Source organism: Bos indicus, unplaced genomic scaffold, assembly GCF_029378745.1.
Source record: "Bos indicus isolate NIAB-ARS_2022 breed Sahiwal x Tharparkar unplaced genomic scaffold, NIAB-ARS_B.indTharparkar_mat_pri_1.0 scaffold_64, whole genome shotgun sequence".
Classification (NCBI taxonomy): domain Eukaryota; kingdom Metazoa; phylum Chordata; class Mammalia; order Artiodactyla; family Bovidae; genus Bos; species Bos indicus.
Genome location: NW_027223727.1, coordinates 389,379 through 413,489, shown reverse-complemented (window position 1 = coordinate 413,489; position 24,111 = coordinate 389,379). Strand labels below are relative to the sequence as shown.

The 24,111-nt window shown below is 41.1% G+C and overlaps 2 protein-coding genes and 1 pseudogene across 2 annotated transcripts in view; all 3 read left to right on the top strand.

Moving 5' to 3' along the window:
- Positions 1–18,169, top strand: part of LOC139182033 (ATP-binding cassette sub-family C member 4-like) — a 48,619-nt gene extending 30,450 nt beyond the window's left edge. The window contains exons 6-7 of the mRNA XM_070785517.1: positions 11,699–11,833; positions 16,325–18,169. Of these exons, the coding sequence (XP_070641618.1) occupies positions 11,699–11,833; positions 16,325–16,345 (156 nt within the window). The 3' untranslated portion in view covers positions 16,346–18,169. The remainder of the gene's footprint in view (positions 1–11,698; positions 11,834–16,324) is intronic.
- LOC139182031 (ATP-binding cassette sub-family C member 4-like) overlaps positions 1–24,111 on the top strand; it is a 404,344-nt gene that overhangs the window by 119,801 nt on the left and 260,432 nt on the right. The window lies entirely within an intron of this gene.
- On the top strand, positions 11,777–22,685 carry LOC139182029 (small ribosomal subunit protein uS12-like; annotated as a pseudogene).

Here is a 24,111-nt window from a genome sequence, read left to right as displayed (position 1 = left end):
CTTGACTGTTGGTGGCTGAGACTAAGGTGTCCGCAGTAGAAATGGTGAGATGGTTGGATTTGGGGGAGGTAAGAAAGAGGAGCCAAGTGATGAATTGAATGTGGGACCTGAAGGGGGAGAGAGGAATCGATGCTGGTGTCTGGGTGTGGAGACCAAGCATCTGGGTGAATGGGGAAGATGGAGAGAGAAGAGACATGTGAGGGTTCTCTTTGGAGCCTATCACCTTTGCAATGACTGGATGTCATTGTTTTTTGACAAAACAAAATTATTGTTTTCCATGATGACCTTGTCCTTCAGTGTGGAGCTGCCCTTCCTACTCCTATGTTGGGAGACCTTCAGTTTAAAGGTCCCTGATTGAGGTCATCAGTGATGTCACAGGGAGGTCCCACCAGGAGATGTAAACTCAGCCACTTGTTTACATCTTGGTCTGAAATGTTTGTGGTTGCTGACTCCTCTTGTTGGAACAGCAGGATTAGACCTTAGAGGACTAAGAGACATGCATCCCCCAGCTTCAGAGTTGGGAATTGTCCTCTGTGCTCCAATCACCCCAGGTATAGACCTTATATTTTGTTCTAGAGCTTCTGATTACTGGTTGGTTTTCAATTCAGCAAATCATCACAAATAACAAATAGTTATTTTTCAAACCTTTGATTTTTGAATCAGTTTCTTTATTGCTTGCTTTAGAGGTACAGGCATACCTTGTTTTATTGAAGTTCTCAGATAGTACATTTTTTTTTGTTTTTACAAATTAAAGGTTTGTCAGCAAGTTGAGAAAGTCTATAGGTACCATTTTTCCAACAGCATTTGCTCACTCCGTGTCTGTGTCTGCTAAGTCGCCTCAGTCATGTCCGACTTGGTGTGACCCCATAGACAGCAGCCCACCAGGCTCCCCCGTCCCTGGGATTCTCCAGGCAAGAACACTGGAGTGGGTTGCCATTTCCTTCTCCAATGCATCAGAGTGAAAAGTGAAAGTGAAGTCGCTCAGTCGGGTCCGACTCTTAGCGACCACATGGACTGCAGCCTACCAAGCTCCTCTGTCCATGGGATTCTCCAGGCAAGTACTCTCAAGAGTACTTGATCAACAATCTTCGGTGTTATTTGCTGAAGTCTACAATGATAGTGTTTTTCAGCAATAAATTATTATTATTATTTTAGTTAAATTTTAATTGAAAGATAATTGCTTTTCAGAATTTTGTTTTCTGTCATACATCAACAAGAATCACCCATAGGTACACCCATTAGCAATAAATTATTTTTTAAATTAAGGTCTGTACATTGTTTTCTCAGGCATAATGCTGCTGCACACTTGCTAGGCTACAGTGTAGTCTAAATATAACTTTTATACAGCCTGGGGAGCCAGAAATTTTGTGTAACTGACTGTATTGTGATATTCACTATATTCTGGTATTCCAGAACTGAACCCTGAATATCTCCAAGGGATATTGGATTTGTAAAGCAGGTGACTGTCTGTTCTGAAAGCTTTAATGTGGACGTGAGATGAGTCAACCTGCTGCAAAACCTGACGCTCCAGAGGGCAGGCAGCCAGCCTGAGGGAGGGGCTGGGGAGGTGACAGATGTTGATAACAGGCATAACCAACAGGGTTGTCACCGTGAAGTCCTGTGGTTATAGGTGCTGAAGCTGTTGTTGTTTAGTTGCTAAGTTGTGTCTGATTTTTGTGCCACCCTATGAACTGTAGCCTCCCAGGCTTGTCTGACCATGGGGATTCTCCAGGCAAGAATATTAGAGTGGGTTGTCATTTCTTGTAACAAGTTCATTTTGTTTCAGTGATGAATATATTTGCACAAAAACAGAAAGGTAGGGTTTTGTTTTGTTGTTGCTCAGTTGCTCAGTCATGACTGACTCCTGGCGACCTGATGTACTGCCACACACTAGGCTTCCCTGTCCTTCACCATCTCCCAGAGTTTGTTCAAATTCATGTCCATTGAGTCAGTGATGTCATCCAAGCATCTCATCCTGTGTCGTCCCCTGCTCCTCCTTCCCTCTGTCTTTCCCAGCATCAGGGTCATTTCTAATCAGTTGGTTCTTCACATCAGTGGCCAAAGTATTGGAACTTCAGCTTCAGCATCAGTCCTTCCAATGAATATTCAGGGTTGATTTCCTTTAAGATTGACTGGTTTGATCTCCTTGCAATCTAAGGGACTCTCAGGAGTCTTCTCTAACACTGCAGTTCAAAAGCATCAGTTCTTCAGCACTCAGCCTTCTATGTAGTCCAATTCTCACATCCATTCATGACTACTGGAAAAACCATACCTTTGACTATACAGATCTTTGTCAGCAAAGTAATGTCTCTGCTTTTTAAGATGTTGTCTATGTTTGTTGCAGCTTTTCTTCCAAAGAGTAAGCGTCTTTTAATTTTAAGGCTGTAATCACTCTCTGTGGTGATTTTGGAGCCCAAGAAAATAAAATCTGTCACTGTTTCCATTGTTCCCCCATCTATTTGCCATGAAGTGATGGGATTGGATGCCATGATCCTAGTTTTTGAATGTTAAGTTTTAAACCATCTTTTTCACTCTCCTCTTTTGCCTTCATCAAGAGGCTCTTTGGTTTCTCTTTGCTTTCTGCCATAAAGCTGGTGTTATCTGAATATCTAAAGTTTTTAATATTTCTCCCAGCAATCTTGATTCCAGCTTGTACTTCATCCAGCCTGGCATTTCACATGATGTACTTGGTATAGAAGTTAAATAAGCAAGGTGACAATATACAGGCTTGTGGTACTCCTTTCCCAGCTTGGAACCAGTCTGTTGTTTCATATCCAGTTCTAACTATTGCTTCTTTTCCTGCATACACGTTTCTCAGGAGGCAGCTAAGGTGGTCTGGTATTCCCATCTCTTGAAAAACTTTCCACAGTTGTGATCCATACATTCAAAGGCTTTAGGATAGTCAATGAAGCAGAAGGTGATATTTTTCTGAAATTCTCTTGCAGATGTTGGCAGTTTGATCTCTTGTTCCTCTTTTTCTAAATCCAGCTTCCAAATCTGGAAGTTCTTGGTTCACATCCTATTGAAGCCTAGGTTCAAGGATTTTGAATGTTACTTTGCTAACATGTGAAATGTGTACATTGTGTGGTAGTTTGAACATTCTTTGTCATTGGAATGAAAACTGACCTTTTCCAGTCCTGTGGCCACTGCTGAGTTTTCCAAATTTGCTGGCATATTGAGTGCAGCACTTTCACAGTATCATCTTTTAGGATTTGAAATAGCTCAGCTGGAATTCCATCACCTCCACTACCTTTGTTCATAGTGATGCATCTTAAGGTCCACTTGTCTTTTCATTCCAGGATGTCTGGTTCTAGGTGAGTGACCACACCATCACAGTTATCTGGGTCATTAAGATCTTTTTTGATATACTTCTTCTGTGTATTCTTGCCACCTGGTCTTAATATCTTCTGCTTCTTTTAGGTCCATACCATTTTTGCCCTTTATTGTGCCCATCTCTGCATGAAATGTTCCCTTGGTATCTCTAATTTTCTTGAAGAGATCTCTAGTCTTTCCCATTCTATTCTTTTCCTCTCTTTCTTCTTTGTATTGATCACCAAGGAAGGCTTTCTTATCACTCCCTGCTATTCTTTGGAACTCTGCATTCAGATGTTTATATCTTTCCTTTTCTCCTTTGCTTTTCGCTCCTTTTCTTATCTCAGCTGTTTGAAGTAGTTTTGTTTACTCTAAATAAATTAAGCAAAAGACTTGTTGGGAAACAACTGACTTGGTTAATAGCTTTGTTTTTGTGTTGACCCTTCAAAGGGATTTACTCAACTTTGGTTCATTAAGTACCATTAATATTTCAGAATTCTATTTTATAGAGATGGTCTCTCAATTTTAATTTTATTAAACATGATGGAGTCATAAGGACAGCTAATTTAATCTTTCTTACTCCCTCCAAAACAGTGGGAAAAGACAGATAAATTAGAAATCCTCTTTATCCCAATACTCACCTCTGTCTCTGCGTTAAAAGATGGGTTCTTCCTGTAGTTCTTAGGATTCACTGGGTGCTTGGGACCTGTTTTCTCTTCAGCCAAGAGCATAGTTGTCCCCTCCCTTCTGCACACTCCAGTCTTCATAGCACCTGCGTTCTCCCTAGAAGCAAGAGCAAAGGAGGCAGATAAAAATCTGCACTTGCTGTAACAGTGACCTGTCTGTGTTCAACATTTTCACTGTCTGCCATTATTCTTTGGAAATGAATGATGAAGGACCAAAACCAGGACCAGGAATCTCAAATTCCACCTCTTCTATTTGTAAACAATCTTATGCATATTCTTTACCTCTTTTCCTCTGCTCAAATCTCTGCTAAGTATTTTTGCCGGAGAAATCAAACCCAGAAACTGTTGTAATATACCCACCTGAAAAACAAACAGACAAACAAAAAAAACAGCTCAAACCTGACTAGAGCTTTACTTAAATTCTGTTTTTTACCTTCATGGAATTTTTCTTTCATAAGCATCTACAAGGATACAGTTAGAACATTTCAGAAGAGAAATCTCCTTCAAAAACATGCCAAGAGCTTGCATTCAAGTTTTTAGAGGAAAAATAACTAATATGGAAGTAGAGAGCACAATTAGGGAGAAGAAATACCTTATGAAGGAGGTGCTTACGTGCATATGAAGGGGGTGCTTACATGCAAAAGCAGCAGATTTGGGAGAGCAATTATGGAAGTGACCATGACCCAGCATTCATCATTCCATGGGTAAGAAGAATGATTTATTATTTCAGGACCTAAGAAAAAATTTTGAGTGTCTAGTCACTGAGAAAATCACAAGAACCCATTTTATGAGGGACCCAACTTCCAAGGCTGAACAACTGTCCCTGTGTCACCTAGCAGCCAAAATCAGAGGTCTAATACTCAGATCTTCCCCTCCCCACTCTATTTGTCCCTAATGGGATCTCCCTTTAATGTTTGTCACCGTAGTGAAAACTCTTCCTGGCATCTTTTCTTACTAGGCTTTTCTTCCAGCCTCTCCTGCCTCCACCTCTCTCTGCAGCCACTCCATTATCAGTGATGGCATCCTGCCAATGAAAACTAATTGGATTATCTTGCAGTGGCTCCATTTAATCTTTATGTGTAGGACAGCTCCCTGGAATATCTGTGGCTGCACTGCACTCCTGTTCCTCTCAACTCCCCCTCCTCTCTCTCTATTTTCTTCTCTATCTTTTCCAGTATTTGACATAAATGAGTTTGAAGCCTCCATCCTGAGCCCTGGTTTGTCCCTCCCTCATTTCCCCTCTCACTCTCCATCTTGTCCACAGCCATCAACCTGAGGCATGTGGTCCTCCAGGTCCACATCCCTCATCCTGTAATCCCTGTATCCCCTGCCTTACCTGTTCCCATGCCAGCTGGACTCATCCTCCCCTTGATTTCACCCTGTAGTCTTCACAGATCACACCATTGGCCGCTCACCCAGTCACACACTGAATTTTGTTTCATTTGTATTGAACTTTCAACCGGCATGTACTGTGTGCCCGTAACTCATCTTGTACAATGCCAGGGCCCTGAGATGCAACAGCAAACAAGGAAAACTACATAACTCTGTCCTTAAGGAGCTGCCAGGCTCATCTCCAGAACACTTGGCCCATGATAGTCCATGTGTCTGGAAAGACCACTCTCCACCTACCCCTGTTTCTGAATGCTCATGCCTGTCCTTTCTTCAAGGTCTAGTTCATTGCCCTCTCTCCTCCTTGAAGCTCATCCTCAGAACCTCTGACCAGAAGTCATGTCTTCTGTTACTAAACCCTTCTTGTGCTTTTTTCCCTGCATGATAGACACTTGAAATTTTCTTCTCTCTCTCTCCTCTCAGTACAGGCTCCCTAGGGGCAGGGTCTGTGGCTTATATGTGATTTCATCTTCCACAGCATCTAGCAAAGTGCCATCATTGCACTTAAATTTGCAATAAATGTTTGCAGAACCAATTCAGAAATTAATGAAAATTTACTTAAGTGTTCCTCAAATGTGTTTTGGCTGTGTGTTACTCCTGTTTGTAAGCATGATGCTATGCTATGCTATGCTATGCTAAGTCACTTCAGTCACGTCCGACTCTGTGTGACCCCATAGACGGCAGCCACCAGGCTCCCCCGTCCCTGGGATTCTCCAGGCAAGAACACTGGAGTGGGTTGCCATTTCCTTCTCCGATGCATGAAAGTGAAAAGTGAAAGCAAAGTCACTCAGTCGTGTCCAACTCTTAGCGACCCCATGGACTGCCGCCTACCAGGCTCCTCCATCCATGGGATTTTCCAGGCAAGAGTACTGGAGTGGGGTGCCATTGCCTTCTCCGTGTAAGCATGAAATATAGTTGATTTACAATATTTTGTTAGTTTCAGATGTATAGCAAAATGATTCACCAAAATATGTATATATTTTTTCAGAATATTTTCCATTATAGATAATTACAGGATATTGGATATAGTTACCTGTGTTATACTCAGCAGTGGCCACAGGACTGATTGTATAGGAGACAGGAATCAAGACCATCCCCAAGAAAAAGAAATGCAAAAAAGCAAAATGGCTGTCTGAGGAAGCCTTACAAATATCTGTGAAAAGAAGGGAAGTGAAAAGCAAAGGAGAAAAGGAAAGATACACCTATATGAATGCAGAGTTCCAAAGAAGAGCAAGGAGAGATATGAAAGCCTTCCTTAGTGATCAATGAAAAAAAATAGAGGAAAGCAATAGAATGGGAAAGACTAGAGATCTCTTTGAGTAAATTAGAGATAGCATGGGAATATTTCATGCAAAGATGGGCTCAATAAAGGACAGACATGGTATGGACCTAACAGAAGCAGAAGCTATTAAGAAGAGGTGGCAAGAATACACAGAAGAACTGTACAAAACAGATCTTCACAACCCAGATAATCACAATGGTGTGATCTCTTACCTAGAGCCAGACATTCTGGAATGTGAAATCAAGTGGGCTTAGGAAGCATCACTACAAACAAAGCTAGTGGAGGTGATGGAATTCAAATTGAGCTATTTCAAATCCTGAAAGATGATGCTGTGAAAGTGCTGCAGTCAATATGCCAGCAAATTTGGAAAACTCAGCAGTGGCACAGGACTGGAAAAAATCAGTTTTCATTCCAATCCCAAAGAAAGGCAATGCAAAGAATGCTCAAACTACCACACAATTGCACTCATCTCACACGCTAGTAAAGTAATTCTTAAAATTCTCCAAGCCAGGCTTCAGCAATACGTGAACTGTGAACTTCCAGATGTTCAAGTTGGTTTTACAAAAGGTATAGGAACCAGAGATCAAATTGCCAACATCTGCTGGATCATCAAAAAAGCAAGAGAGTTCCAGAAAAACATCTATTTCTGCCTTATTGACTATGCCAAGGCCTTTGACTGTGTGGATCACAAGAGACTGTGGGAAATTGTGATAGAGATGGGCATACCAGACCACCTGACCTGCCTCTTGAGAAACCTATATGCAGGTCAGGAAGCAACAGTTAGATTGGACATGGAACAACAGGCTGGTTCCAAATAGGAAAAGGAGTATGTCAAGGCTGTATATTGTCAACATGCTTATTTAATTTATATGCAGAGTACATCATGAGAAACTCTGGGCTGGAAGAAGCAGAAGCTGGAATCAAGATTGCCGGGAGAAATATCAATAACCTCAGATATGCAGATGACACCACCCTTATGGCAGAAAGTGAAGAAGAAGTAAAGAGCCTCTTGATGAAAGTGAAAGAGGAGAGTGAAAAAGTTGACTTAAAGCTCAACATCCAGAAAACTGAGATCATGGCATCTGGTCCCATCACTTCATGGCAAATAGATGGGGAAACAGTGTCAGTCTTTATTTTTCTTGGCTCCAAAATCACTGCAGATGGTGATTGCAGCCATGAAATTAAAAGATGCTTACTCCTTGGAAGGAAAGTTATGACCAACCTAGACAACATAGTAAAAAGCAGAGACATTATTTTGCCAACAAACACCTGTCTAGTCAGAGCTATGGTTTTCCAGTAGTCACGTATGGATGTGAGATTTGGACTATAAGGAAAGCTGAGTGCCAACAAATTGATGCTTTTGAACTGTGATGTTGCAGAAGACTCTTGAGAGTCCCTTGGACAGCAAGGAGATCCAACCAATCCATCTAAAGAAGATCAGTCCTGGGTGTTAGTTGGAAGGACTGATGTTGAAGCTGAAACTCCAGTACTTTGGCCACCTGATGTGAACAGCTGACTCATTTGAAAAGACCCTAATGCTGGGAAAGATTGAGGGCAGGAGAAGAAAGGCACTGCAGAGGATGAGATGGTTGGATGGCATTACCGACTCAATTGATATGAGTTTGAATAAACTCCGGGAGTTGGCGATGGACAGGGAGGCCTGGCGTGCTGTGGTTCATGGGGTTGCAAAGAGTTGGACATGTCTGAGCTACTGAACTGATTTTGTTTATCTGTTTTGTTTATGGTAGTTTGTATCTATTGCTCCCATAGTCTTAATTTATATGCCCTCTCCTTTCATCTTTGGTAACTGAGTTTGTTTTACATTTCTGTGAGTCTATTTCTGTTTTATATGTAGGTTTGTTTGTATTAGTTTTTAGGTTGCACATACAAATGATATCATATTTGTCTTTCTCTGTCTGATTTACTTCACTTAGTGTGATTCTCTAGGTTTACCCATGTTGGTGCGGATGGCAATATTTCATCATTTCCTATGGTCTGAGTAATATTCCATTGTGCATAAGTGTGTGTGTGTGTGTGGTATCACATTTTCTTAAACTAATCATGTGTTGATGGGCACTTAGCTTGTTTCCATATTTTGGCTATTTTAAGTACTGCTGCTATGAACATTGTTGTATGTGTATTTTTGAATTAGGGTTTTTGTCATTTATAGATACATATCCAGTACTGAGATTGTTAGATCATATGGTAGCTCTATTTTCCATTTTTTTCAGAAATTTCCATACTGTTTTCCATCGTGGCTGAACAAGGTTATATTTCCACCAATAGTGTAGGAGGTGTATCCTTTTGTCCACACCCTCTCCAGCATTTGTTATGTGTAGACTCTTTCATGATGGCCATTCTGACTCCTGTGAGTGATACCAAATTATGATTTTGATTAACATTTCTCTGATAAATAGTGATGCGGAGCATCTTTTCATGTGCTTGTTTGTTTTCTGTATGTGTTCTTTGGAGAAATGTCTATTTAGGTCTTCTGTCCATTTTTTGGTTGGTTTTTTGATATTGAGTTATATGAGTTGTTTGTGTATTTTAGATATTAAACCCCTGTCGGTTACATTTGGTTTTATCCCATTCATTTGGGGATGTCTTTTCATTTTGTTGGTGGTATTCTTTGCTGTTCAAAAGCTTTTAAGTTTGATTAGGTCCCATTGTTTACTTTTGCTTTTTTCTTTTGCTTTGCGAGACTGATCTAATAAAACGTTGTGATTCATGTCAAAGAGTATTCTGTCTGTGTTTTCCTCTAGTTTTATAATATCCAGTCTTATATTAGGTCTTTAAACCACTTTTAGTTTATTTTGTATATGGATTATTTTGTATGGTTGTATATATACAAAAAAATTAGTGTGTTCTAATTTCATTTATTTCCATGTAGGTGTCCTGCTTTCCCAGTACTATTTGTCAATGAGATTGTCTTCTCCATTGTATACTCTTGACTACTCTTTCATAGATTAGTTGACCATAGGCATTTGGAGACCTGTGTTTTAAAATTGTACTTTTTCTTCCTTGACATCAGAATGAGTAGTTATGTTCTGTCATGTTATACTTAAGTAAAATTGTACATGAAGAGCATCTGAATTGGCCAAGTTGCAGAAGATATAAATTATTATGTGAATGTGACAGATTCTATTATTCTTGGGCTCTTTTGAGAGAGTTGCCCTTAGCAATTACCCACAGAAGTGAACAAAAGATTAATAGGAAAATGGACTTTATGAGATTTAATAAATATTTCTAATTAAATACAAAGAATGGAATTAACTGTAATACCTAGATGTGGAAAAACAACCTATGTCTTGTTTAGAGTTTCAGCATACTCTCTTAAGATACATTTACTCTAAATGAAGAAGCACTACTTAACATCAGAACAGTTTTTATAGTTATATCACTTGAGCAAATTCTTTCAGACACTCCCTCCCCTCCCCCCAAAAAATCATTAACCAAAGTCACTAATTAGTTGAAAGTGAGAATTGAGCTCCTTCCTCTTTCTTTCAATTTCCAATTAGCAGACCTATTGCGCTTAGTCGCTCAGTCGTGTCTGTGTCTGACTCTCTGTGACCCCATGGCCTGTAGCCGGCCAGGCTCCTCTGTCCATAGGATTCTTCAGGCAAGAATACTGGAGTGGGTTGCCATGCTCTCCTCCACCGGTCCTCCCAACCCAGGGATCGAACCCAGGTCTCCTGCATTGCAGGTGGATTCTTTACTGTCTGAGCCACCAGGGAAGCCCAAGAACACTGGAGTGGGTAGACTATCCCTTCTCCACGGGAACTTCCCCACCCAGGAATTGCATCAGGGTCTCCTGCATTGCTGGTGGATTCTTACCATCTGAGCTACCCGGGAAAACTGGCAGACGTATTAATGAGCAATAAAAGGGGTGTAAGGAAAGAATTTAGAAAGAAATAAAAAGGAGCAGTGAAAGATAATTTGTGAAAACAGGTTCAGGTCCTAGACAGTTCAGATTGGGCTTCCTGCATGTGCTGTGTGGTCCATGATCACTAGAATTACAAGCTCAATTTCTTAATTGCTTCTTTGATCTTATCCAAGGAGAAAATTGGATTTCTAGAGTTTTTTTTTTTTTTGCAGAGCAATTCTACTAAAGCTGCTATGTAGCAGCTTCTTTTGCCAGTCTTATACTCTCAGAATAATAAACTACAACCACAGCCAACTTCAAGAAACATCTTAACCTCTCAGATAAAGGATTCTGCCCCTCTTAGCAGCTGACAGTAACCAAGAACCATAAAGAAATTCAAGAAGCATCTTCTTTTTTCCCAAATACTGCTCAGATTCTGTCAAACCAATTTGACAATTTGCTGTCAGGGCCCTGCCATCTGGTTTGTCTGACATCAACCTGCTTTTTAGATAAATTTGACTTCCATTTTCTTGAATCAAGCTATTTTCCAACTCTGTGTATCTATATAAATATCCCTCAAAACTCAGAGTCTGAGAGCTAAAAGCATTTAATAATAATAGCCCCAAATGCCCTGGACAGAATATAAGATGCTACATACTGCTGAGTGTCAGTAATCATACTATAAAACTTCTATTTTCTTCCTTTCCTATAACCTTATAATAATAAAAGATCAGGTTAGGCCTTTGTTTGCCTAGTAAAACAGGGGAATCAAACCATTTAAACACCAGCCAGACCTACCACCCAAATAGATTCTCCCTATTCTCCCTTTCCTGCCTGTTTCTATATTGTCCAAGTTTAATATTACTGTGAAACATTTGGCGCTCATGGTAAAGAACCCATGTGTCATTGCAGGAGACTCATAAGAAACATGGGTTCAAACCCTGGATCGGAAAGATCCCTTGGAGGTGAAATGGAAATCCACTCAGTATTCTTGCCTGGAGAATCCCATTGACAGAGGAACTTGATGGGCTACAGTCTATGGGGTTGCAAAGAGTCTGACACAACTGAAGTGACTTAACGCACACACACACACACACATACACACACACACACAATATGTTACTGTGAAACACTGGTGTTAATTGGTTTCTTTCTGCTGATTAACAGGTTTTGGATTCAGGGAGACAGAAAGAATGTACTCGGCCATATGATTTGCTGCAAAATACAGATAGCCTGTTTTACAAGATGGTGCAAAAACTGGGCAAGGCAGAGGCCTCTGCCCTCATTGAAAGGGCAAAACAGGTGAGCCTGCTGCAGGGTGTTGTAATTACAGTTTGTCTCCAGGTTCAGTCTTCAGAATATCCACCCAGGATCTCTGTGCCCTTTTCAATCCTGAACCTCCAGAAACTAAGCTTCATGACTGGGTCTTAACAACATGTGGCAGTTGAAAGCAGGTCTGCTGAGAATCTGCAGCAGTGGTGGGGGTGGGGTTTAGGATGAATGTGTGCTTCTGTGCACGTGCGCCTGTGCCTAACAGACAGATTTCAGATAGGACTCACCACACACTTGGACCCTAGGTTCAGATTCCCTTAGAGCACAGAACACTTTCATTTTGCAGACCCTTTATGTTTCATTCTGATTGGTTCTCAGCACATTTGTGATGCAAGTGCTGTCCAGGAACATCCATGAAATTTGAGAGTTTATGGAAAAAAATTCTGGAATATTTTGAGGCTGGGAAGATTTACCAGGAAAAGGTATAAGTTGCTTCTGTTTCTAACCTGTAAAGAAAACTCCTACACGTTATGTCACTTAATCCCTAATTCTTTGTCATTTAGAATTTTATTCAATTACCCCCTCCCTGCCCATGCTCCCTGTAACTTCCAGAAGAAGGTATGTTGCCATCAGGATAAATCAGGAATTCACAATACCTTAACACTGTACTCTGAATGGTGCTTGAAGATGAGGTGGGTGAGAGCACTAAGCACTGTACATGGTGTGAGGAAGGTCCTCGATGAGTGACATTCAGTCACGTGGTGTCTTTCTAACAAATGTCAGGTGATAGTATCTTGGACAGATGTGACAACTGAGGTCTAGTTTAAGGACTTAGCCACTGTCATGCAGCCACCTGTAATTCATTCTGGAGCCAGGTGGGGTTGACATTGATGGGAAGATGTGGTGCTCTTGCTGTTTGAGATGCATGGTTTTGGGTGGGATGAGGCTTCAGACTGTATGTGGTAAGGCTTCCCCACTGAAAATTTATCTCTGGGTATTAAATTATGGATGCATTTTACCTTCTTCATATTTTTCTGCATTTCCCAAATTTTTACTTGTAATTAGAATAAAACTACTTGTGTAATATTTAAAATATCTGTTAAAGAAAACATGCCCCAGTATCTAACAGTATTTCTGTATGAAAAATGTATCTAAAATGTGGCCTAAATTCCTCTGTCACTGTTTCATCTCAGTCCTGCTTATAAATGAGGAAATGCACACCAGTACCTTCCACTGTTCATAGGGTAGGAAAGAGATAGCTTTTTGTAAGTACTATATTGTATGCAAATGTTGAGAAGCTGAACATGAAACTCTATATTTTTTGTGCCTAAAATTCACAGAGTGCTTTCATCTAGAGTGTCTCCGAGTCAGAGTTTCCCTCCTGAGACCTGATAATCATTAGTGATTTCCCATATAACCAAGTCACAAAGCAGCAAGGACTCTTAAAACCCTTTTGTTCTTTTGATCTTAGGCATTATACATCAAAGAGATGTGTGATGACACTTATGTGTCAAAGTGTTCATTTAAAAAACTATATTATCCTTATGTATGATCAAGTCACTGAGTGATGAGAAATTGATCTCAGAATTTTAGATATGCCAGATAAGATAATAGGGTTCAACATCCTCATTTTATAGGTGAGGAAACTAAGTCCTCAGAAGGAATGTGGTCCTGTGTGTATAATTGGTGTTAAGCTAGTTTGCAGCAGACACAGAATTAGAAATCTGTTCTTTAAGTGTATGTTTTAAATCAAGTGTCACATAAGATACATACAGAAGCAGACATAGGTCATAGAATTAGAAATCTTGTGATTCCTGGTCTAGTAATCCTGCCCCTACTCTAACAATATTAATGGTAAGTTATATTTGTGTAGTTTTTTTATAATTTATTTTACACAGTTCTTGCATGTATGATTTCACATAATCCTCATGACTGCCCTTTTTTATTGCAAGTCATGGATGAAGAGATTGGTCCAGGGCTTACCCAAGGACACAGAGCTGGTCCAGGGAGCACAGAGGGGGAATTGCTGGGGAGGCTGAGTACAGACCTAGGTTCTGTGTTCTGTGCCAAGTCTGAGAACACTGCTCCTTTCACGTGGTACCCAAGGTGGAGGCGGTCACTCAAGTTCACAGGGTGAACGAACCTCACTCTTAGATTTCAGTCCTGCCACTGGCTCAGGTCACCTCTACAGAAAGAAATGCAGTTCTTGATTCTCATCCCATTTTGATATTACTTCTGCATACTTTACATCCTCTTAGGAGGATAAGCTGTCAGACTATCAGTTTTTTGAATTTGCAAGCATCAGATATCAATGCCTTGTTCAGAGCTGTAACAATGGGTTGATTAGCCTAAGTCACAAGGTTTTCACTCTAATAGAACAGAATTCATTCTTTTGAGAGAAAACCCAACATCTGGGAGAAGGTGCTTCCACATCACATTTTCTTGAACAAATAGTTCAGGTGAACTGATCACTGTCTGATTGACCCTGATCCATGAAATAGTAGAAAAAATACCTTTTGGATTCATAAAGCTGAAGGGGGCATTAGTCTGCTAGGGCTGCCATACAAAGACCACAGAGCAGGTGACTCAAGCAACAGAAACGTATTTCCTCACAGTCCTGTGGCTGGAAGTCTGAGGTCAAGATGTCAGTAGGGTTGGTTTCCTCTCGGGTCTCTCTCCTTGGCTTGGAGATGCCGTCTTCTCTCAGTGTCTCACGTGGACTTCCCTCTGTTTGCCTGTGTCCTGATTTCCTCTTCTTATAAGAACTCCAGTCTGTTAGATTAGGACCCACCTGTATGACTTCATTTTAGTTTTATTGCCTCTTTAAAGATACTGTCTCCAAACAGTCACATTCTGAGCAACGGTGGTGTTTAGGACTTCAACATGTAAAATTGTAGGGGACACAGTTCAGCTCAAAGAATGAATGCCTGTCGTCTACTCTGTTCTGTGATGAAGCAGGCCAGGTTGAAGTTTTTTGAAATTTCTTTGTTCCCAGTGTGCAACAGAGATGTCATTTTGTCTATTCATGAAATCACCTAATAGAGCCCAGAAGTTATAAAATCCTCATATCTGAGCTCTGGGAGCCTGGACCCGTTTGAATAGATGGAAGAGGCACTTAGCATCCACGTGGCCTTGTGTCCTCCAAGATCTCTAAGCCTCAGGTCCTCAGCTGTGTGTGGAGCAGGGATTACAGCCCTGCCGGCTTCTTAACACTCATTACAGGGATCAGATGAGAGAGCAGATGCTTAAGGGCATTGAAATATAAAGTGTTTTACAGTATAAAAGTTGGATCAATTTTTAAAAGGGTGTAGACAGAAGACTTGCCTTCCAGTAATAAAAAATACACCCATAGTTTAAGTAGAGTTAGAGACTCTAAATCAGGGGTCCCCAACTCCTGAGCTAGACTGTTATGGTCCTTGGGCTGTTAGGGAGTGGGCCATATGGCAGGAGGTGAGTGGTGTGCAAAGGAGCAAACTTCAGCTGCTGCCCCCATTGCTCACTTTACACCTGAATCTCCTCTTTCTCGCCCTGTCTGTGGAAAAAGTGTCTTCCAGAAACTGGGTCCCTGGTGCCAAAAAGGTTGGGGACCACTGCTCTAAACAATTAAAATGTATTTATAATAATATATTTTAAAACACATGGCTTATCTAATGCTACAAAATTTAAAAACTTTTTTAAAATACTTTTTTAAAATTTATGAACTAAAGATAAATCACTCTCCACTCCTGTCATCACACTGCTCCCCCCCAAGGTGGAGCCCCAGCACCACTGTTGACTGTTCTGTTGAGATGTTCTGTGTATCAGGAAGAAAATTCCTGTTTCTAAGCACAAATGATAGCTATCCTTTATTTTTTCACTCAGTGTTGTATCTCAGATTATATCAATGCATATGGTTATCTCATTCTTTTTAATGACTACATGTGTGTGTGTATTAGTCTCTCAGTCGTGTCCGACTCTTTGTGACCCCATGGACTGTAGCCCACCAGGCTCCTTTGTCCGTGGGATTCTCTGGGCAAGAACATAGTATTATGCTTTCTCCATTTTGTACTCCTTATTTTCAATGCTTGTCAATAAGAGTTTATAAAATACAGGGAATACAGCCTGATACTAACATCCAAATTTGTTGTGCTCATTTTATGCGTGAAAATGAGAAACCCTTGGGCAGAGAGTATTAATAGATTTCCCAGCCTCTTTGTCACCTGGTTTTTAATTTCTCTCCAGGCTTTGAGTCAGTAAAATGATTTTACTTGTCAATTTACTCTAGTGATAAAGCATATCTGTGAATCAGAATGATCAGAACTCATGTGTATCTATGGGTTGTTTGGCATTAAGTCCGCCCCAATGAAGGTTTTAATGGGGCTACTTCCTCCATTGAATAAATACACCCCTGGTTTTTCCTATTGTGCCTCTAGTAGTGATAAGATTTGCTTCACGTAAAGCAGTGGACCTGAGAATGTGTTGCCTTAGAAGAAGGAGTTTAAAACTCATAAATATGTGTTTTTTGTCTTTTTTCCCCCTCAGGTGCACTCTGAAAGAAAATAACCAGATATCACTCACAGTGACCATGTGGTAATGAATATTATGAATGACAAGTGGACAACCATCAGCCTTCACAATTTCTAAGTTGACTCTGTGCTTCTACCATGAGTTCATGTCTATTCCAAAGGCATTTTTCCAATAGGTTTCTGCACTGCATAAATTATATTATACTTTTTTTACACTAGCAACAGATATTTACATATTATAAATATTAATCTATAATTTTTTCTCCAGCTTCACTCAGTGAGTTCAAGCTCTTGCAAAAGGATTTCTTATGCTTATTTATATGTAATACTATTTTCTTTTTTATCCAAATCAGAGGTGCAGGCCACCAGTAAGAGCTGGTTTTGTGTCTTGAGAGATTCTGGAGCCAAACTCATTTTCTAATATTTGAGACGAAGTTCTCACAGATTTTTTTTTTTTTTCTGTTCCCAGAATTACATATTACTTTCTAATTATATTAGGGATTCTTGAAGACTGTGTGATGATGCCATTTTGTATCACCACTTCCTTTAACAGAACTACTATCCATTTTCCACTCAAAGACCTCTGGTTAAAATACGACAGAGAAAAGTAATAGGAAAAACATACAGTAATGTAGTTTAAATAACATTATAGGAGAGAGATGTGTCACCCTCCAAAAAACATATGGTTAAAATACAGAAGGACAATATTGTACGTTCGTCCCCTGCATTGCAGGCAGATTCTTTACCACTGAACCACTGGGGAAGCCCTCTAAAATAGAAGGAAGAGAAAATATTCTTTATCAAAGTAGGAACCCTTCCAGGGGATTTGCTAATGAAGGACAGACATGTTCTAGACTGTCTTCTAGATAGAAGATTTTATTTTTTACATTAAAAAAATTGTGGTAAAATATATATAACATAATACCATATAACCATTTTTAATCACACAATTTGGTGGCATTAATCACACTCACAGTGTTGTTAGCCTTCATTCTCTGGTTAACTTTCAATAATTATATTCTTCCTATTCAATGTGTTATTTCTGCAGAGTCATTTTGATAAGTTTCATTTTTCTAAAAGTGGATCTGTTTCTCGTGCTTTTTGAGCTTGATTGACACAAATGTATTCACAATATCTTACATGTTTAATCTCTGCAGCATCTCTGTGTTCTTTTGGCCTCTTAATTTTCTTTGAACCTTCTCTTTTTTATGAGTAATCTTGTATAACTTTTTCCTTTTTTCAAAGAATCAACTTTTTGCTGGATTGATGCTCTGTTTTTCTTTCTAGTTCATCATATCATTCTTTCTTTCAACTTTTCCTTTTTGAGATTTTTTTCTCTAAATTCTTAAATTGCAAACAGATTAATAACATCATTATTTTTCTAACCTAAGTTATATAAAACTGACATTTTTTCTGAGATCCACTTTAGCTACAGCCTACAAGTTTTGATACTTACACCAATCAACAGCCAAAGTATTATGTATTTTCCAATTCCTAATTTAATTCATTAACTATATCTTTTACCCATGAGTTATTTATAAGTATAATGTTCTATAAATTTCAAATGCCAATGGATTTTTTTCTATTAGATTGAACATGTGGAACTGCTAACATTCAGCCTTTTGTATAAAATGGCACTTTCATGTGTTTCAACATAATAGTTTTCTTTTGTTATTAATATATAGCTTAATTTCATTTTGGCCAGACAACATTAGGTTACGGATTTTAAACCAAAAGTAATGATATTCACACAAAAAGTCCTTATTTCCACCATTTTATATTTTATTTAGGGGTTTTAAAATGTTATAAGTACATGTGTAACCAGTAATTTTCAAATAAAAATCCTCCCTAAGTACTGGAACATTTTCTGATACATGTTGCAGGCTGGTTCTCTGGAATTAGACTCAGATTGAGTTTAGTGCTGGGATGTTTATCAGGGCTGCCCTTGGAATCAACACCGTGGAATCAGGAGGGAAGAATCGGGATAGGGCAGAAGGAAAGATCAAGCTGGATCACTGGCTGGATGACCTTAGCTGATCCCATGGGGCATCAGGAGTGAAGATGGCCCTTCAGGGTTGTCCTGACACATTCAATGGCCGGTCTTTATATATCCACCTGGAAGGATTATTGCATGCAACCTGGTGGTTGAAGGTTGCCCACTGGCAGCACCCCCAGCAGCCAGGCAATGAGTCCTTGAAGGGAGGTCTGAACAGCACATCTCCATGTCCCCCCACATCCTGTGTCACAGCTCTAAGGTAGGTGATGAAGATGTCCTGTGGGGGAAACTCTTGATGACTGATGTGTAAGTCAAAATGATGAGTTAGTGATTCTCCTCAATACCCTCTGGTTTAAAAAATAGAGGAGAAGGTCCATGAAGGGGAGAAATCTCATCTTCTAGGGTCAGCTCAGTCGTCACCTTTTCTAGGAAGTCACTGTAAGATCAGTCATCATCCTAGGTAACTCGTCTTTCTGTAGGACCCTGAGCGCCTCTCGTTTGTTAAACTGAACCGTACTTGGTTAGTGTCCTATTGTCATCAGTGCGGTGATTCTTAAACAAGGGGCCTGTTCTTTCCATTTTACACAGGTTATGTAAACTATGTAGCCTGCCCTGACTATGAGTATTCATATGGTTTGTTTTCTCGCTAAACTAAGTGAGAAAAAGACTTGGAACTGTGCCCTATTCACTTTTTAATTATATCTTTCAGCACAGTATCTGTTACATAGGGGGTGCTCAGTAAATGTTTTCTGAATGAGTAAATGATGACTGAGAACAAACCTTCATTTTCAACTTTATAATTTTGGAATTCTAAGAAGTAGCCTGGGATAACAGAAAGCCCTGGTTTTGGAGTCAGTCACACTGATCTACCTGTTAGGTCTTTCTCTGCTCTCACCAGCAGTGTGGGTATCCGAAGAATGAACTGTCCAGAGTGGGACACTTGAGAGTGAAAGGAAAGCAGTAACCAGCCAGAGTGCCAGGGAAATAAACTGGCACCATCTTTGACAAAATGGACTATGGACACCCTTCAGCCATGTAGCTTTAGTCTAAAAATAATTCTGTGCGTGTATTTATATAGATCCTATTCTTGAATCAGCAGCATGGTCCTGGTGTTAAAGAGGGGTATCTAGAAACACAACAGGTTTTTTTAAATCAAGGTTTCATATATACATTATTAATTTTAATTTTAAAACAGAATATGGATTAACTGAGTTTTTGTTTTTTAAACCTAATGTTCTAAGGATTTTTTTTTTTCAGGACTAAACCAGCAGTGTTGAAAACTGGGAGAAATACATATTTATTTGAGTTTAGACCTAAAAAATAACATTATTAGAAGGAATAACATGCCCCAGCCCTAAGAGACCTTCGTCTATATACCAGAACCATGTGACCTGCCATAATCAAATTGGGATTGTGTGATATTTTTAAGAAGAACAAGGTTAAGACTTAGACACACTAAGAATGTTCTACACGGAGTTTACATTGGAGGGTTCTGACTAACTTCACTCTTTCACTCAGCAACAATGCTCACAATTATCCACCTGATAGGTGGAGGCTTTGTGTATTCCAAACCAGTGTTTGATCCAATAGTTAATCACATTTAATTCTGGAGGACATTATGTGAAAAACAGTTTTTAAATTACATTTTGCAGACTACCTAGACAAAAAAATGAGTCTCTGAGATGGAGTTTATATCACATTAGAACTTTTGTAAGTAAATAACAATAAACAGTAGATTGAGGATTTTTAAACTCTACATTTGGCAACAATAAAAATTTTTAAAAATCCATGAGTTTATACTTATTCCAATAAGACATAAAATAGACAGGACTAAGGGAAATTTATTTTTTACTGTAGGAAGGCAACTCACAAATGTAGACAGATTGATAGAAAAGTACCATATGGGAGCCATTGTCATAAATAATTCAGACAAAATTCATCATTGACTGAACATATGTTGAGTGTTTGGGGGTTGGAAGAGACACAGCATTTTCATGGACTCAAAATATCTTCTCAGATTAATTCTTTAGGGAAGAATTATATTTTTAAAGTGGAAAAATCAGACAAACACCAGGCTAAGCAAGTAACTAGAGTAAATATTAATAGTGAACCTACTGACACCCTTGGCTTTTTTTTTTCTTGTTTCTTTAAAAATATACATAAGTATGGTTGACTTACACTGTTGTGTTAATGTCTGCTGTACAGCAGTGATTCAGTTATACATATACATGCATTCTTTCCATGTAGGTTTAATAAGCAGGGTGACAATATACAGCCTTGTCATACTCCTTTACCACTTTTGACCCAGGCAGTTGTTCCATGTCCGGTTCTAACTGTTGCTTCTTGACCTGCATACAGGTTTCTCAGGAGACAGGTAAGGTGGTCTGGTACTCCCATCTCTTTAAGTTTTCCAGTTTGTTGTGATCTACACAGTCAAAGGCTTTAGCGTAGTCAATGAAGCAGAAGTAGATATTTTTCTGAGCAGAAACCATAAGGCCCACAAATCCTGGAAATGGGCTTCCTGGCCCTTTACAGGAAAACTCTGCCCACCCTGCCCTGCGGCTCTGCTGTTCTAAGTGCATCCTGTGGACCAGCAGCATCGGCTGGCCTGTGAGGCTGTTAGAACACAAAATCTTGTCTCTACCCACTACTGACTCAGAATCTCTAGAACCCAGGTGAGTCCTGCTCACAGTACAGGTTGGGAAGTGCTGGTTTAGAGGCCCTGCTCAGGTCATCCTGCGTTTGCACCCTCCCCCAGGTGCAGACAGCCAGAGAGGACCAGGGCATGTGGCCACCTGGAGCCCCGCCCACTCCAGGCGGTGCTGGGAGTACCTGGACCCTGTTCCCAGCACCAGTGTAGGCCTCCCTCCTGGGGCCCATCTTCCAGCCCAACAGGTGGTCAAGATTCAGCTGTTTATGGGGCAGAAGAGGGTGGCCTGAGCTTGGACTTGAAGGCTGGAGGTGCTCTTGCTTGAGCAGCAGATTCCTCAGGGCACAGAGAAGATCAGAGCCAGAGGTGGGAAGAACAGGGGGAGGGCTGGGGGCTGGGTCAGCCCCTCCCTCTGCTGTCCTGCCTTCTAGCTCCAAACTCCAGGGTCCAGGAACCCCAGCCTGCCATGTGGTTATGAGGGTGTATTTGACAGTGGGTTAGCTTGATTTATAACTTTTAAATATTTAAACATAAAGGATGGGCTTCATTATACTCTTGACCCAGGGCCCACAGATGTGAGTGGCAGGTCTGTTAAATGCTTCTCAGAATGTTCTCAGAGGACCCCCTGCATCCCAATCCACTGGGATGTTGGATCAGACCTTTGGGGCTGGAGCCTAGGACTCTGCATTCTGACCCCTCCCCTGGTGACTCTGATCCACAGCAGAGCTACAGGAGCACTTGTAATGGAGAAAGGTGGGGCATGGAGTGGAGCTGCCCTGAGTGTCGGGAAGTGTCAGAAGAGAGGGAGGTCCCAGGTCAGAAGAAGGTGCTGACTACAAGCTCACACCTTCCTGCTTCTCTCATGATTCTCCTCACAACCTGGCCTGACCCCACCTCTGGGAGTTGGCCACAGGGAGAAGCTGCTAGAATGGGGCAAGGGTGTCCTCCTGCCAACCGTGGAGTCCTCGGGGGCTGCTCTGCAGAAGGAAGGACCTGAGTCAGGGGCTATAGGAGCAAAGGGGCTGCAGGCACCTGGAGGGACCACACGGACCCACCCAGGGAGTCAGGCTGAAGCCGCTGAGCAGGTCTTTGGGCAGGGAGACCTCCTGGTCCCACGGGACACAGGTGGAGCGGGGACAGACTGTGCGGTTCCACCGGGGCTCAGGTGCCGCATTTGTCAGTAGTCTTATGACCTCTAGCAAGGTCCTTAAGCTCTTGTAAGATGGGGGTCCTAACATCCTAGTACCCTCTGAGTTTGTGTTAAAATTAAACATGATGGGTCTTTCGTTCAGGCCCACAAGGCTGGTAGGATGAGCAAGTGTGGCTTTTGCCAGGAAGCTCTGTAGCCACCGACGAGCCCAGAAGTAGCATGGAAACAGTGTAAGAAAGCCCATTTGGGCACAGCCCTCAAGGCCAACCCTTTTGGATGCACTTCTCATGCCAAGAAAATTGTGCTCGAAAAAATAGGGGTTGAAGCCAAACATCCAAATTCTGCCATCAAGAAATGTGTCAGGGCTCAGTTCACCAAGAATGGCAAAAAATCACAGCCTTTTGTACCCAGTGATGGTTGCTTGAATTTTATTGAGGAAAATGATGAAGTTCTGGTTGTTGGATTTGGTTCCAAAGGTCATGCTGTTGGTGACATTCCTGGAGTCTGTTTTAAGGTTGTCAAAGTAGCGAGTGTCTTTTTTGGTCTTCTACAAAGGCAAGAAGGAAAGACCAAGATCATAAATTTTGATGATGAAAGAATTATAGTAATAAATTTTCATATACAAAAAAAAATTAAATGTGATATGATAGTTAAGTAAAACCACATCCTTGTCACACAGAGCAAAACAAGGGTCAGCTGCTGTTTATTGGGATGCTTATTACATTACACCTCTGCACTTCCTGATGCTCGATATTATAGGCACTTATCACTGCCTGTGTTCAATCATGTCTGACTCTTTGTGCCCCTATGACTGTAGCCCACCAGGCTCCTCTGTTCATGAGATTTTCCAGGCAAGATTACAATACCAGAGAGGGTTGCTGTTTCCTCCCCCAGGGCTTCTTCCCGACCCAGGTATCGATCTTGTGGCTCCATTGTCTCCTGCATTGGCAGGCAGATTCTTTATGACTGAGCCTGGGAATTACCTGTCACTGACTTTAAGATCAGGTCCCTCAAGGCCCCAGGGGGCGCTAGTGGTAAGGAATCCATCTGCCAGTGCAGGAGACCCAAGAGAATCAGGTTCAATCCCTGGGTGGGGAAGATCCTCTGGAGGAGGAAATGGCAACCCACCTCAGTATTCCTGCCTGGGAAATCCCATCCTCTGTCCATGGGGTCCCAAAGAGTCATCACGACTGAGCACACACACACCTCAGATCCCAGGCATAGGATGGTTCCAGTCACAGCTGTGTGCCACACCCATGCTTGGCCAGTCACCTGTAGCTCCCTGAACTTCCCTGCACAGGAGCAACTCCTGAAGTTACTACTGAGCTGCTCATCCTATATAGTTCCCAGGATTGCCCTACTAGCAAGCCACACCTTGGGAATCCTGCTCATAGGTTTGTGATGAACTAGGGTGGGGCTTGTATGAAATCTCCTGAGACAACCGTATCATACTGAAAATCACCACCAGGGCGCAGGAAAATCCAGGCATCCAGGTGAGAAGCGTGGAAAGGCTGTGCATTGAGGGGCCAGGAAGGCCTCAGAGTGGGCAAAAGGGGTCACAGGCCCCCACCCCAACTACACCCTGTACACAGAAACATACACACCTGCTCCTGCAAAATTACTCTGTTTACTCTGCTTCCTCATCCGGGTAGAGTTCTTTATATCCTCAATATGGCAAAGGGCAGTGGTTTGTAAACTTGGCTACAAATTCAAATCACCAGGGGAGCTCTGTAAAATCCCAGTGCTGAAGCCTCATCTCAGTTAAATCACAATCTCAGGGGAGGGGACACAGAAATCAGCACTTTTTAAAACCTCACAGGTGATTCCACCCTGCAGCCAAATGAGAACCACTATTGGAGGCAGAAGATCTCATTTCTTCCCAAATGGCAGCTGCTGTCTTTGCTAGAAAGTGTGAAAAAGCATTAAGTCGCTCAGCTGTGTCTGACTCTTCGCGACTTTATGAACTACAGCCCACAAGAATTCCATGGAATTCTCCAGGCAAGAATA